We start from the raw sequence: 15,564 nt of genomic DNA, 5'->3' as shown, positions 1-15,564 counted from the left end.
TTAAAATATTATTTTAATGGTCTAAACAAAATTACATATTATATTGTCTCAAATTATTATATTAAGGTAATTAAAATTAACCGTAACAATTGTATTTGGCTCATTTAAAACTTTGTTACGGTCAATTTGGGCTTAAACTTTATAAATAGACTTTAAAATTTCAATTAAACTTTAAAAGTGAACTTTAAATTTTCAATTTATATTTTGCATATGTAGAGTAATACTATAAATAAACATTTTAATAACTATTCATTTTATTATTTTAAAAAGTAAAAAAAAAATATTTAATACAAAACTTACAAAAAAATAATATATGCCTGAACATATGAATATAAAAAATTTAAAAAATTAAACAATTTTAAAATATAATAAAATTTTGATTCAACATTTTAAAAAATTAAATTAATTTTTTTTTTCCTATTCAGTTCCTGCCCGCACAAGCGTGCGGGTAACTCACCTAGTAAAACATTAGACAATATTCTCTTAATCAAAATAGGAAAACTAACTTATTCTAGATATCTCCTAGAACTCCAATATGTATATTTAGCTTTTCTCCTAAATATACTTTTCTTGGGCTTCAAGCTATTTCAAGCTTAACCCAACAAGACTATAATTTATGAAACTGATATATCTAAAAATGGTACTGAACCAAATCAAAGAAAGAATTCTATACACAATTTTATTCAATATATGTCCTCTGGAGTGATTTAACAACTCTTACAATTAGAAATATGATATTTTCGTCCAATTAAATTATTTTATAAAATCCTTCTAATGAATTTGTCGATGTCAATATCTGTGTTAACATAAGCTGATGTGTATTATATATTTGAATTTGATTGGATTATCCTTTATACTATAGCACAAGTCACAATGTCACAGGACCAATCATCTTAACATTTTATTCAAAAAGTAATAATAACAAAAAGATTTTTACCTAATTCCTTTTCAGTTTCAGAGAACACGTACGACTTCTTGTTTATATGAAAAGGAAAATCTTAACTTTTGATAGAAATACCTAAAATTTCTCATCACTACTTTCACGATCTCTCTAGAAGACTAGAAGTCGATCGGTTTTCTATTAATTTAATTCCAAACTGAGAAAATGCTGCACATTCTTACTTCTAACATGTATTGTCGACTTCACCATTCTTGTATTTTCACTTCTTATGGATATGTAATTTGTGAGGCTCTCTCCCATTAAAGAAAATGTTTCAGGTAAAAAGTCATGCTATTTTTTTATAGTTGATACTTGATATTATTCAATATTCATCATCAGTTTGTTTATTTTTGTTTGTTTTAATTTTGTAGGATGTCAATTCCTTAGGAATTTAACGATTGTAGTATAAAGAAAAAACACTCAAATTCATCCATGTTTTTGCGTTTCTCAATGTTTTTTTTTTTTAAATGATGGAGGAGATGCAGATGGAAGAAATTAAGGTAGTACTAACTATGTTTACCTTTTAGTAATAATCTATAGGTAACAGCTTCAACGTTATACTCTTATGGGTCCAAGTGTATTGGTGCAAAGCTAAATAATATATGCTTGCTTCAATGTTTGAGAAGTGAGAGCATCTGACTTGACAGTTAGCCCTGTACATCGTCTGACCAAGGTGACAGCTCGTCACACCCTAACCACAGCCATGGACATGACAAGCTAGGCTGGTTTCTTATTGTTATTTTTTTATTTTTATAAGTTCCCGCTGCATGTTTCAGATTGCTGAAATGTATCAAGCACCAGAGCACACAATCAACCAAGCAACCAAGGCAAAGGTGAAGACGGTTGAACCAACTGTGATTCGTTGTCAGAGCATATTTCCTCGGATGTTCTGCATTGTTCCTGGATAGCTAATGATTCACATTTGCGTGTCTTGTAAAACTGTTTCTAGATTAAGTTAGTTAATAGGAGGTTCCGGACAAAACTTCTGTTTCATTGCCAGTGTTAACCCATTGTTAAGGGGGTTTACCAAGAAAGTAGTGAGTAGGACTCGAGAAGCAGCAGACAGTCTGATGTGATGAGTCAGTTCCAAGTCTTGAGGAAGATGATTATCTTTCTTCTGATTCTGATATTGAATCTTAACGCAAGACAAAAGAGTTCACAAATCTATCTTAAGAGAATCTATGCACTAACTGTCATGATATATATCATTGGTGAAGAGCCGAAGGAAGGATGAATGATCTTTACACCAAGGAACCAGTAGTCTCGATACAAGGATCAGCTTATTCAGATAAGCCCAATCTCTCAAAGTATTAGCAACCAAGCGAGCCTTTACAAGCAATTCCCAATTTACTATCAGAATAGCTAAGTTTCATATAAAAAATGAAGAAATTTACAAGCAATTCCAGGGTTATTCAAGATCATACCACAACTCTTATATATCTGAATCTTTCATATAACAACAAAACATAACAAGTTGAAGCCATACATCAAAGAAAAAGAGACAGGTAAGCTTCTCTAAATCGAGAACTTTTCTTGTATCTTTTCAGCAACTACAAAGCTCTCCAATTGTTTTTATGTCCGGGAACGAATCTTGTCGATTTGAGATTTCGCGGAGTCAAGCTGTTTCTGCGCAGAGGTTTTCGCTTTCTCAGATGTAGTGAGGAAGAAGAGGTTGCAATTCTTCTGGTAGACGCGTCGAGAAGAAGAGAGACTGCTCAATTCATCCAACGAAACCTCTTGTCTCTTTATCTCCTTCTCTAGTTCGAATTCGCGACCAGAAGAGGACGATGAACTAGTCGCCATTGTTTTTTCTTCCGGGTGCGGCTGCGAGGGGACTGCGAGACTAATTTTGTTCTTTTAGGTTTCTAGAATAATAAATCGTAAGATTATAAATGCCACGTCGGACAATGTTTTTATTATATTGAATTATTGATGATGATATTCACAACATCCCACATCGGAAGAAACGTATGAGAGGAGAGGTTTTGTTCGGGTATAAATAAAGAGGGTTTGAGATGTTTAAAACTCATCTTTGCGCTTGGGGCAATGACGCAGCTTATGAGGTTCTAACCGAGGCGCGTCTATTGCTGGTTGAAAACTATTTCCAAACCCCCTCCTGGGCCTAAGCTTGTCTTGGGCCTTCGAGAATTTCTGGAAGGGCTCCCTTCGGGGTAAAGACCTACAATACTCTAGTTTAAAATCTTTTTGTTCTATTAATGTTTTTGTTCTGAAGTTAGCCTATTTATGTTTCTTACCCTCTGGTATTGTGGGTTTCTTAGATCGGTGTCGTTGAGGTTAATTATACTGGTATTTATTTAGTTAATTATAGGGTTGCCGCTATATTTTCTAACCCATACCTTTCATCTCTTTAGAATACATCCCAAACTTAATCCACTCTACATAAAACAACATGTACTTTTAAAAACATCTAAAACAGTACCCCTCTAATTGAGATAGAAAATAACGATCACTAAACCCGATTAAACCAACTAATCACGATTACACGTTTGACTCAAAACACATGATATATGAGAAGACGATAAATAACAATTAGAGGAAGAATCAGAACATTAGCTAGTGTGTGATCTTTGATCTAACAATAAGTGAATCTCAGTGGATTTGAAGAAGATAAACACTATAGTAGCCAGATCTGAGATCTTGATCTAACTACTAAGTATAGTCCAGTACCGATTGTCTTATGATTTTATCATTGGTACTGGGCTGTAATTAGTAGTTAGATCAAGATCTCAGATCTGGCTACTATAGTGTTTATTTTCTTCAAATCCACTGAGATTCACTTATTATTAGATCAAGATCACACTAGCTAGTGTTCTGATTCTTCCTCTAATTGTTGTTTGTAGAACAAAATTTATTTATTTTAGTTACAGTCAACAAAACATAAGAAAAAAAACACAAAAGCACCTTAATTATACTATTTATATATCAGAATAACATGAAGCAAATCTAATTTTTCCCACACCAAGACTCGCATAACATCAATGGTAAACAAAAAAAAGAAAAGAAAAAATCACTATAACTATTACAAACAGAGTATATTTTGTTTAGTATATTATTAACTCAAGCTGGCTGCTCCACTTTGTTTTCTCGCTCCTTGCAGGCGAAGAAGCTTATATTATTAATTTGAACTTCAACATGCATTATATATCGGATAAAATATGTACTAAATTTTTTATTAAATTAAAATAATATAAATTAAATAGGTATGAGATTTAGTATAAAATGTATATTTGTTGTGTAAGATATATATATATATATATATATATATATATATATATATATATTACAAGAAAAATGATTAAATTACCTTTTTGCTTAAAAATAGAAAAGGGTTAAGGAAATTAGACAAGTAATTTATATAATATTACAATTAAGAAAATAATGCATTTAATTATTAATTCTAAATACTCATCTCTATATCTAAACAAATAAAGCAAATAACTGTCTAATATTTTTTTAAGATAATAAAAAAGGAGAAAAAAGAAAAAAACTAAAAAAAAAAAAAAATTGTTTATATATCCGATCTTCAATCTCTTTTTCTCCGGCTTGTGATTCTTTGATCTTTAATCTTCTTTTATATTCAACCTCTGATTGTTCTTCTTCTTCTATTGATTCTACATCTATGGACAGTAGTCCTGGTCCATCTGTGAGTATTTCCCCTTACAATGGTAAATTTTTTTAAAATTTTTTTGTCTTTTATAGGTAGTCGGATTTTGTTTTATATGAAAGGGGTGTACTAGGATTTTTTTAATTGTGCACTTAAATTGAACTATTTGCCATGGTAGTTGTCAAAATCAAGGATTTGAACTATTATCAATCAATATTATATTTCTAAACTTCCAAATAATATTATTTTGTCACACAAAATTTTCATTACAATATTTTGAAATAACCTGCCATACTTTAATACCTAGTATTTATAAAAGATTAAGATAAATGAGTTTAGCAAAAGAATTTAGTTATTATTTTTAACTAATTATATATATCTTGTAAGAAATTGATATGAAATTTTAAACTAGGCAACAATTTTATTGTATATTCAAATATAATATATTAATATCCAACACTTAAAAAATAAATTACAGAATCTTCAATAAAAATTTCAAATATAATTATAATTAGATCTAATATCACTAACCTTTGACCAAAAATACAAATAAAAACTAATTAACTTTAACAAAATACTTAACTTTCCAATTTTTGTTTCTTATGTTTTAATCTATATATAAAAGACATTACATTGAAAGATAACTACAATTTTATATAATAAAATTAATGTTAAATAGCTTATATTATTAATTTGAATTTCAACATGCATTCTACATTGGATAAAATATGTACTAAATCTTTTATTAGATGACAATAATATAAATTAAATAGGTATGAGATATAGTATAAATTGTATTTTTTGTTGTGAAGAGATATATATATATATATATATATATATATATATATTTATTTATTACAAGAAAAATGATTAAATTACCTTTTTGCTTAAAAATGGTTAAATAAAGAAATTAGACAAGTAATTTATATAATATCATAATTAAGAAAATAATGCATTTAATTATTAATTCTAAATACTCATCTCTATATCTAAACAAATAAAGCAAATAACTGTCTAATATTTTTTTAAGATAATAAAAAAGGAGAAAAAAGAAAAAAACTAAAAAAAAAAAAAAATTGTTTATATATCCGATCTTCAATCTCTTTTTCTCCGGCTTGTGATTCTTTGATCTTTAATCTTCTTTTATATTCAACCTCTGATTGTTCTTCTTCTTCTATTGATTCTACATCTATGGACAGTAGTCCTGGTCCATCTGTGAGTATTTCCCCTTACAATGGTAAATTTTTTTAAAATTTTTTTGTCTTTTATAGGTAGTCGGATTTTGTTTTATATGAAAGGGGTGTACTAGGATTTTTTTAATTGTGCACTTAAATTGAACTATTTGCCATGGTAGTTGTCAAAATCAAGGATTTGAACTATTATCAATCAATATTATATTTCTAAACTTCCAAATAATATTATTTTGTCACACAAAATTTTCATTACAATATTTTGAAATAACCTGCCATACTTTAATACCTAGTATTTATAAAAGATTAAGATAAATGAGTTTAGCAAAAGAATTTAGTTATTATTTTTAACTAATTATATATATCTTGTAAGAAATTGATATGAAATTTTAAACTAGGCAACAATTTTATTGTATATTCAAATATAATATATTAATATCCAACACTTAAAAAATAAATTACAGAATCTTCAATAAAAATTTCAAATATAATTATAATTAGATCTAATATCACTAACCTTTGACCAAAAATACAAATAAAAACTAATTAACTTTAACAAAATACTTAACTTTCCAATTTTTGTTTCTTATGTTTTAATCTATATATAAAAGACATTACATTGAAAGATAACTACAATTTTATATAATAAAATTAATGTTAAATAGCTTATATTATTAATTTGAATTTCAACATGCATTCTACATTGGATAAAATATGTACTAAATCTTTTATTAGATGACAATAATATAAATTAAATAGGTATGAGATATAGTATAAATTGTATTTTTTGTTGTGAAGAGATATATATATATATATATATATATATATATATATTTATTTATTACAAGAAAAATGATTAAATTACCTTTTTGCTTAAAAATGGTTAAATAAAGAAATTAGACAAGTAATTTATATAATATCATAATTAAGAAAATAATGCATTTAATTATTAATTCTAAATACTGACCAACGAGCCAAAGTCTTCTAGACTCACTGTACAGGACTGGTGTTTTCAGGAATCCACTGCACCACTGTACGCCATCTAAGCAAACTGAAGTAGAGGTTCAGTTCCAGGAACACCATTATTACAAATTTGTTCCAAAAATCGTACGTCTAAGCAATTGATTGGTACTCCTACGTGTAATGAAGGGGTCTAACGCATGAAACGGTGCTATAGAGTTTTCCCAACATTTTTTGATACTGACACAAAAAAAATTCATTCAGCATAGAGTACATATATAAACAATCCAAAGAGGTGTTGTTTCTTATCCGAGTTTCAAGAGGCTACAAACAAACAAATGGACAAGAATAAGGAATAGAGCTGGGTTTGAAACGTGGGATTAGTGCCTCAGGTAAGAGCAAACGCGGGTTTCACCTCCCTTGACACCTCCGCAAACGCTTTAACCAGAAAGTTTCTCACATGGTGCAAGAATGACAAAGGAGAAAAAATGAAACAAACAAATCGGAGATGTAGAAAGAACGGTGATCCCGTCTTGGAAACGCTTTGTTTTTTTTTTTCTTGGCTTAGAAGCATTTTCTGTGGACAATGCCTGGACCAGCCTCATCATACTCAGCCTTAGAAATCCACATCTGATTAAACACAAAAAAAACAACCAATAAGAGGACTTTTCTACATTTAAATCAACCGAGTGCGGGAGGAAGCTAAAAATGAGAAATGGCAGTCCCCAAATTTTACCTGCTGGAAAGTGCTGAGAGAAGCAAGGATGGATCCACCGATCCAGACACTGTACTTCCTCTCGGGTGGTGCCACGACCTTAATCTTCATGCTGCTTGGGGCAAGAGCTGTGATCTCTTTGCTCATACGGTCTGCAATACCTGAGAACATAGTTGTACCACCACTGAGCACAATGTTACCGTAAAGGTCCTTCCTGATATCCACATCACACTTCATGATCGAGTTGTAAGTTGTCTCGTGGATCCCTGCAGCTTCCATTCCCACAAATGATGGCTGGAAAAGGACTTCTGGGCACCTGAATCTCTCAGCACCGATCGTGATCACTTGTCCATCGGGTAATTCATAGTTCTGCTCGATGGAGGAGCTGGTTTTTGAGGTCTCCATCTCTTGCTCATAGTCCACAGCAACAAAGGAAAGCTTCTCTTTGATGTCTCTCACGATTTCCCGTTCTGCTGTTGTGGTGAACATGTAACCTCTCTCGGTAAGGATCTTCATAAGGTAATCAGTGAGGTCACGACCAGCAAGGTCAAGACGAAGGATAGCATGTGGAAGAGAGAAACCCTCGTAGATTGGCACAGTGTGAGACACACCATCACCAGAGTCCAACACAATACCTAAAGAAAATCATATTTCACTGTGATCAATATAACAAAATGATTAAAAAAAAAACAGACAACAAAAACTAAATCAATAATGTACTAACCGGTTGTACGACCACTGGCGTAAAGGGATAGAACAGCTTGAATGGCAACATACATAGCTGGAGAATTGAAGGTCTCGAACATGATCTGAGTCATCTTCTCTCTGTTGGCTTTTGGGTTAAGAGGAGCCTCGGTAAGCAGAACCGGGTGCTCTTCAGGAGCAATACGGAGCTCATTGTAGAAAGTGTGATGCCAAATCTTTTCCATATCATCCCAGTTGCTAACAACACCATGCTCAATCGGGTATTTCAATGTGAGGATACCTCTTTTGGATTGTGCTTCATCACCAACATATGCATCTTTCTGATTCATCCCAACCATGACACCGTGATGTCTAGGTCGACCAACAACACTGGGGAAAACCGCCCTGGGAGCATCATCTCCAGCAAAACCAGCCTGTACCAAAGAGTATTGTATAATCCACAAAACTTAACAAAAAGTGAGAGAATCCACAAAACCTGAAAAGTAAAGGAACGGAATCAACTAACCTTGACCATTCCAGTACCATTGTCGCAGACAATGGGTTGAATATCATCAGCATCGGCCATGGTTTATGAACTGCAATAAAAAAGAGGCAAAAGCTTGATTAATCAAAGACAGGATTCACAATCTGTGTAAGATTCAGTTCAGTGTAACTATCTTTCATCATTAACATCATCATAAAAGCAGATTTGAAGAATCCATACTCATCGGATGATAAAATTGCAAGGATTCAGGTATCAGATGATCAATAGGTTTCTTCATCGTCAAAGTAAAATCAACAGATTCCGAAGTCAAACTTCAACAAACATTTCAAATTTCAGATTTCTATAGACAAAAGGAAGTCAAAAGAATCCGGATCCGAAGCAAAATACAACAAGTAAATCAACTAAGATGAAGTCAAACACCAATCGTTGAGCTAATCGGAGCCAAGATCAAAACATTTTCCAATAGTTTGACCGATCTAAACTCCAACCAAAAATCAAATCCGAAGTAACTTCGAATCGTAATCGAGATCCAACACAACAAGGAGCAAGTAGTAGATCGGAGGATTCATTTACCTTAAATCGGAGGAGAAGATCGAGAGATCGAGGAAGAAACAAGAACCAATACGATGAGGATCTGGCTCACTCTCTCTGTCTCTAATCACCGGAAAGTACAACGGCCGATGAAGAGCTGAAGACGACGAAACAATTCAAAGAGGGGAGAAGTATAATGTGTTATTTCAACTATTTATATAGTCGGGCTTTATCTGGAAAAAAAAAACAATTTTATTTTTGGAGAAAAAAAAAACAAATCATTTCGACCATAAAGAAAAAAAAAATAATAATAAAAAAAAAAGATAACATGACCTGGCTGTTAGACAGCCTTTTAATTAAGAATTTTTGGAAAGTGTTTGAGAAATATTATGAACCGTTGGATTTATCAGATTGACTGTGATGATAGGGCTTATGTGACAGCTTCATTAATGCATATTCCAATTCTCAAGTCGGCGAGTCGAGGAGACAACGACGATGGTCATGTTTTGGTAATAGAATAATTCTTGATTTCAACAAATATGATTACTATATTGAAAAAAGAGAATTGTTTCTTTTTCTTTATTTTTTCTCTGAAAGAATTAAACAACTTTTTTGATTTTTTTTTTTTTAAAGACAAACAAATAAAAGAATTGTGCCACTGCCATGTTATATTTTGTGTCCAAGACTCACATCCTCTAAAACATAATTCATACTTTATATATATATATATATATATATATAGTTTTGTTGTAATTTGTAAACGTAGTTTTAAATAAATAATTTTTTTTTTTTTTTGCACATGGTCAAGTTATAAAATGTAAGACACCTGAAAAAAAAAATGAATTGATCCATAACGTTATACGCATATGAAGGCAGTATATGTGGGTGCTACTAATCCACCACAACTTGCTTATTAGTAAATTGAATAGACTAATTTTGATAAATACGAAATGATACGAAATTTTGACCAAGAAAATAAAATAAAATTAGAAAACTGATTAAAAACAATACTGATATAAGAAGTTTGAATTTGATAGCAAAACATCGCGTCCCATGCCATCAGCTGGCCTGATCACATATTGTTATATATATATATATATATGTGATTTCATCTTTTTGTCACAAGAAATATAATACAATAGTAAGAATTCACAAATGGTTTATCTCTAATGATTTCTAACCAGCAACACATCAACATGTCAACATAAGAAAGAAAAAAAAACGAATTCTTCTGATGCGAGCGTTTCTTGCAAGGATGTATGCTTTGTTCGTTTCAAAAACTACGCTGACGTCCCGGAATAAATAAAATGCCTACCTCTCCAAGTTACCTATGCTCTATAGAAAGGAAAAGGCCAATCATGAATCATCCATTCTTGAAATCATTTTTATTAAATCTTGTGAGTTGTTAATCAATAGTAATAAAATGCATGGTTGAAAGAATGGTGATGTCTGATGTCTTTTAGACACCACAAAGCCATATATCAAACTATGAAGTTCGAGATATAGAGGTGAAAGACTCTGATAGCTTTCTTGAAGTCCTGAGAAGTCTTGTACCATTATGTATTGTAGAATCTAGCCTACATGCCACATGGATTAGAGATAATATATGTTTTCATAAAAGATTAAACGCACCATTTAAAATGATAGGGTAATATTAGTAGATAGCACAAATATGGAGTAAAATAAACAAAATACTACAACAACATTTTTTCATAGAAAAATATCATAGGGCCCACGTTTTTCTTGGAGTAAAAAGACATAATCACCATTTTTTGTTTTAGTGTTAGATAGAAAGAGTGAAAGATTTGGTGAAATTTTTTAAAATAGCATGTAATATTTATATTTTCCATGTTATAGTGAACTAAATAGCGTTTAATTGTAAATCCAAACCGAAATATAATCTCGTTTTAATTGTAAAATCTAAACTCTAACCATCTCATTTGTGAATCCAAACTGACATATAATTTCATTCTAATTGTAAAATCTAAACTTTAACCATCTAATTGTGAACCCAAACCGACATATAATTTCATTCTAATTGTAAAATCTAAACTTTAACCATCTAATTGTGAACCCAAACCGACATATAATTTTGTTTTAATTGTAAAATCTAAACCTTAACCATTTCATTTGTGAACCCAAACCGACATATAATTTCGTTCTAAAAAAATGACATGTTTTTTTTTGTTTTTGTTAAGAAAATAAGTAATTGTGGTATTTTAAACAAATAACATGTAATATATAATGGGTATAAAAGTAATTGTACATGAAAAGAGAGAATACACTCTGACAAACACTGTACAATTGTGGTATTTTATTATGTTGTGTTTTTGTGCTATCTAATGCATATTCCCAAAATGATATCACATTCTTATATATATTGGCAAAAATACATCACTTTATACAGGTTTGTGACTTTTATCACAATGTTTTTGTATGTATTTATGTTTCACAAAAAGTATAGTTTTGTATTTACAAAACTTTAGCTGCACATCTATTATTCAAGATTAGTCTTCTGCTAATCAAACTTAAACATGTGTTAGATAAAAGTATATATAAAAGAAATTTTAAATTATAAACAATACTTATAAATTATAACAAAACAGATTTATATATCTATATAGTATCATCATATGTTATTTATTTTAATTACAAACACAGATTATTAAATTATTTGATAACATAATTTATTTTGCCAACAGCTACAACATTATTAATCGTCATATTCTTTAAAAGTTAGGCATGCATTGCATATACTCGAATATATAAAGTTGATTAGCCTAAAACAAGACAAAGCGGTACACGTCAGATAGACGAGGCAATACTGGCTAACCTATGTGGCGTATTTTGTCTTGGCTTTTCAGTTTTAAGACATTACACACAAAAGAAAAAAGAAAAAAGTTTGTTGGGTAAAATACCCACTATGATATTATAAAATTTGGGATAATTGAATATATGAACAAATAAATGTGTTCTTATTTTAATTTTAAAATATTTAATTAAAGCACACATTTTTTGTTTGGTTAAGTTATGTATAAAATCATATACCATATTGTGTTATCACACGAAATTTTCATAACAAATCCTTAACTAAAACCCCAAGTTTTTTTTTTTTTTGTTTTTGGTTTCAAAATCTAGTATGTTGGTCCACTAACCGGAACAAACCGATTAAAAACCGGAAAAAGGAGCTGTCAACAGGATAGAAAACTCTAAAGTCAACTTTATGATCCACCTGAACCGCACATGCCGAGAGGAAAGTTGTGTTGTATTTGTACCTTAAAGGAGTAAGAACGTTGTGCCCCATGATCATGAACCTACTTCTAATTCACATTGCTCATGTCATTAAATTGCGACTCTAATTGATATTTGATACAATAATAGATATATGTTGTATGACAGGCCACGTTATGATACTTTTCTTCTTAAATTCATAAATTGGTTTAATAAGTTTATTTTTCCTTATTTGGTTGTAAATATTTTCTGGTTGTGGCTCACCACATTCATTATGCCCGAATATAGGTCATGATAAGTCACATTACCATCAAAATCATTCTTGTCCTAATGAATTCTGAAATCAGTCATTATGTTCTTACATGGTTAACATGGTGAATATGGAAGAGTCGAGTTCATTTAATTTTTTTAGTGATTTACCTATGTGATATTGCGTATACGAAAAAATTGGAATAACACAAAATTTTATATGAAAAATTGAGTTCATTCAAATATAGTCAATTATATTAGGTTGAATAACCCCACCCACATGGCCACATTAACCAACATGAGCCGAAATATTAATCAGATTTTTTCAATTAAAAACGAAAAGTTGAAAATTCTGGGCTTTGGTGGGCTACAGACTAGGCTATATATATATATATATATAAATAAGCCCAAACAAACCTGACCCGGATTAGAAACTATGGATGATCCGATAACTCAATACTGAAATCATTGGCGCCAACAAAGTGAACATTGCAACTTCGTCGTCTTCAGAAGAATCTGAGGTCTTCGTCTTCGTCAATGAGTGCGGTAAGAACTTTCCCCTTTTACACATACTTTAGTACTCTGGGTAATTTGTTCACAGCTTCGCTTGAATTTCGTATGACATTGTTCTCGAAAATTTTATCTCTTAAATTGAGATTCACTCCCACACTGTTCTGAATGAAGCGAAACTTTATATATATATATATATATATATTTTTTTTTTTTTCAATTTTATTTGCTACTGTTCGCTTCATGTTCATTGTCTAATCCGAGAAGATTAATTTAATTTGGTTGAAGTGAAACGATTCCCGATTTGTTGGTATCACTATCTAGGGTTTTCAATTTAGTCCGTACCACTATACTCCTTGTTTTGTCTTAGTTTTGCTAAATCATTTCAACTCCAGATTCCAAATCTATTTACTGATCTTGGCATGTGACAATACTGGTTGTTAAATTATTGTGGTCACTCTCAGTTCCCTTTTATCATTCTCTTCATGTGAATCAGTATAACATCAAACCACCCCTTTTTAGTATTAATTTGATTTGACCATATTATGGTGGATTCGTGCTCGGACCCTCCTTACATTCGCTTTATACCGTTTGTTACAATATAGCGAGTGGAAGAGGTCGTCGAACTATTGTTTGTATGGGAAACTCTACATGTCAGGTTCCAAAATATCTGTCTTGTGTTGTGTGTAAACTGGTCTATTTTAGTGGACCTTTCAGGTTTGTGCAGCGTTTTAGTTCTTCCTCTGTGTTGTTTAGTGAGTTTTTTTTAGTTATCAGTAAAGTTCTGAAGTAATGTTACATGTCTTCAGCTCTTTATAATCCATTTTTCATGAATTTGGTTTAGTGAAACTGATCTTGGTACTTGACAAAGCACATATGCTGGTTGTTGATTTATATTGGCCACTTGAGTTTCTTTTATCATTTTCATCATGTGATCAGTATAACATCGAACCACCCCTTTTAGTATTATTTGATTTGACCATATGGTGGATTTGTGCTCAGACCCCTCCCATTCGCTTTATGCCGTTTGTTATAGTACTTGTGACCTCTCTTTTTTCTTAAATCTACCACTTGTTTTTCCTTTCGGTGGATTGGATTAGTGCATGTTTCTCTCATTTGTGGGCCTTGACATTTTTTTTCTCTGGGGCTTCGCGTTGTCACAGTTCTATATGGCCTGATTATCATCATATACTACAACTTATATGTGAAGACTCTTCTACTTCTGGAAGGGTACATGATAATATTATAAGCTTTATATAAAAGGGCAGTAATCCTTTTGATAATCAGTAAAAATAAGCTAGTGGCAGAGCATATAACTTTTATAAACCTTGAAACTTCTTAATGGTAAAGATTAAGACATTTCTATTAGTTGACTAAGTGTATTGCCCACCTCCACTAGACTATTGCTTTAAGGCGTTTTAAGTGATTTTCCTTCTCATCATCCTGTACATTGGAGTTTTGAATTGTTTATGTTTTCCGTTTTCCAATGTGAGTTTTTGCAGATCTAAGAAAAATTTGCCGTTATCTAACACTTTTTCATTGGCTTGTAACTTTGAAATATAAACATTTAGGAGTTCAAGATATGAAGAAAGTAACAATTTTCGTAATATTTACAACTTTACATTGGAAATGCTAAACTTGTTTTTTAAGTGTAGACCGCTTGTGATCTCAACTAGTTCTACTTACATAGTGCTTTAATTCGGTTTGAAACATAATTGCTACAATATCTAGGTGACTAGTTCACCTAAAACAGCGTAGCCATCTTTCCGGTTGTAGTGGTGCTATTTGCACAATGATGCTGTCTTGTGGTGGTTGAGTGGAGTTTAACGAGCTTGTTTGGCTGCAATCGGCGATCTTCTCGCATGTTTGGATGAGGCAGTGCCTGCAGGTGGGACAGGACGAGTGTGAACTAAGCCACTTGTCTATACACCGGACGTGGAATCCATGGTGGCATGTTGGCAGCAGCTTCACACGCTCTTCGGAAACAAACTCTGAGAGACATATGGCACACTCGGTATCTAGACCAGGCAGATTCAGTTCAGTAGAGTAACTTACTGTCTGGAAACTCTTCAAGGCTTTTCGTTTGACTCCTGTGTTTGTCAAGCGAACAGATTGGTTGTCACCAGCTTCGGATGGTACTAAATTGGAGCACCTCAAGGCACATCTTATTATAGAATTGAGTCCAAGTGAGCAAACGAGTGCACATAAGAGGACTGATAGGACCATAACAACATTTGCATCAAAGTTGTTATCACCTACATATGGGGATGGTGCCGGAGTTGGTGACTGATCACGGGAATGAGATAGTAGTTTTCTTGAATAAGAACTTCCAAGAATTTCTTGAAAGATCTCAGTTGGTTTCATGGTGGGAATGGAAATGGTAGTTGACATGGTAACTTAGTTTTAAGATAGATGATGGGTGGC

General features: G+C 31.7%; 4 protein-coding genes across 5 annotated transcripts in view; all 4 read right to left on the bottom strand.

Moving 5' to 3' along the window:
* LOC109130038 lies at nucleotides 2,287-2,823 on the bottom strand. The gene has a single exon (XM_019239228.1). It carries the CDS (start codon nucleotides 2,741-2,743, stop codon nucleotides 2,513-2,515), a length of 231 nt encoding a protein of 76 aa, XP_019094773.1. The 5' UTR covers nucleotides 2,744-2,823; the 3' UTR covers nucleotides 2,287-2,512.
* On the bottom strand, nucleotides 2,984-6,838 carry LOC109129954. The gene is made up of 2 exons (XM_019239009.1): nucleotides 6,755-6,838; nucleotides 2,984-3,129 (listed from the first exon to the last, which is right to left on the bottom strand). Exons 1-2 carry the CDS (start codon nucleotides 6,836-6,838, stop codon nucleotides 3,022-3,024), a joined length of 192 nt encoding a protein of 63 aa, XP_019094554.1. The 3' UTR covers nucleotides 2,984-3,021.
* On the bottom strand, nucleotides 6,957-9,418 carry LOC104758225 (actin-8). The gene is made up of 5 exons (XM_010481059.2): nucleotides 9,193-9,418; nucleotides 8,641-8,710; nucleotides 8,155-8,548; nucleotides 7,452-8,065; nucleotides 6,957-7,345 (listed from the first exon to the last, which is right to left on the bottom strand). The coding sequence occupies exons 2-5, from the start codon at nucleotides 8,698-8,700 to the stop codon at nucleotides 7,280-7,282; spliced, it is 1,134 nt and encodes a 377-aa protein (XP_010479361.1). The 5' UTR covers nucleotides 8,701-8,710; nucleotides 9,193-9,418; the 3' UTR covers nucleotides 6,957-7,279.
* The window catches only part of LOC104758220 (RING-H2 finger protein ATL78), a 1,590-nt gene continuing 747 nt past the window's right edge, over nucleotides 14,722-15,564 (bottom strand). Inside the window, exon 2 of one of the 2 annotated variants that reach the window (XM_019239772.1) lies at nucleotides 14,722-15,058. In XM_019239772.1, the coding sequence (XP_019095317.1) occupies nucleotides 14,881-15,058 (178 nt within the window). In that variant the 3' untranslated portion in view covers nucleotides 14,722-14,880. Of the gene's footprint in view, nucleotides 15,559-15,564 lie in introns of those variants that run through there. The other variant, XM_010481055.1, reaches the window with a different exon arrangement.

The sequence above is a fragment of the Camelina sativa genome, chromosome 17, assembly GCF_000633955.1.
Source record: "Camelina sativa cultivar DH55 chromosome 17, Cs, whole genome shotgun sequence".
Classification (NCBI taxonomy): domain Eukaryota; kingdom Viridiplantae; phylum Streptophyta; class Magnoliopsida; order Brassicales; family Brassicaceae; genus Camelina; species Camelina sativa.
The sequence above is the reverse complement of the archived record's forward strand: the minus strand, read 5'-3'. Positions and strand labels throughout refer to the sequence as shown.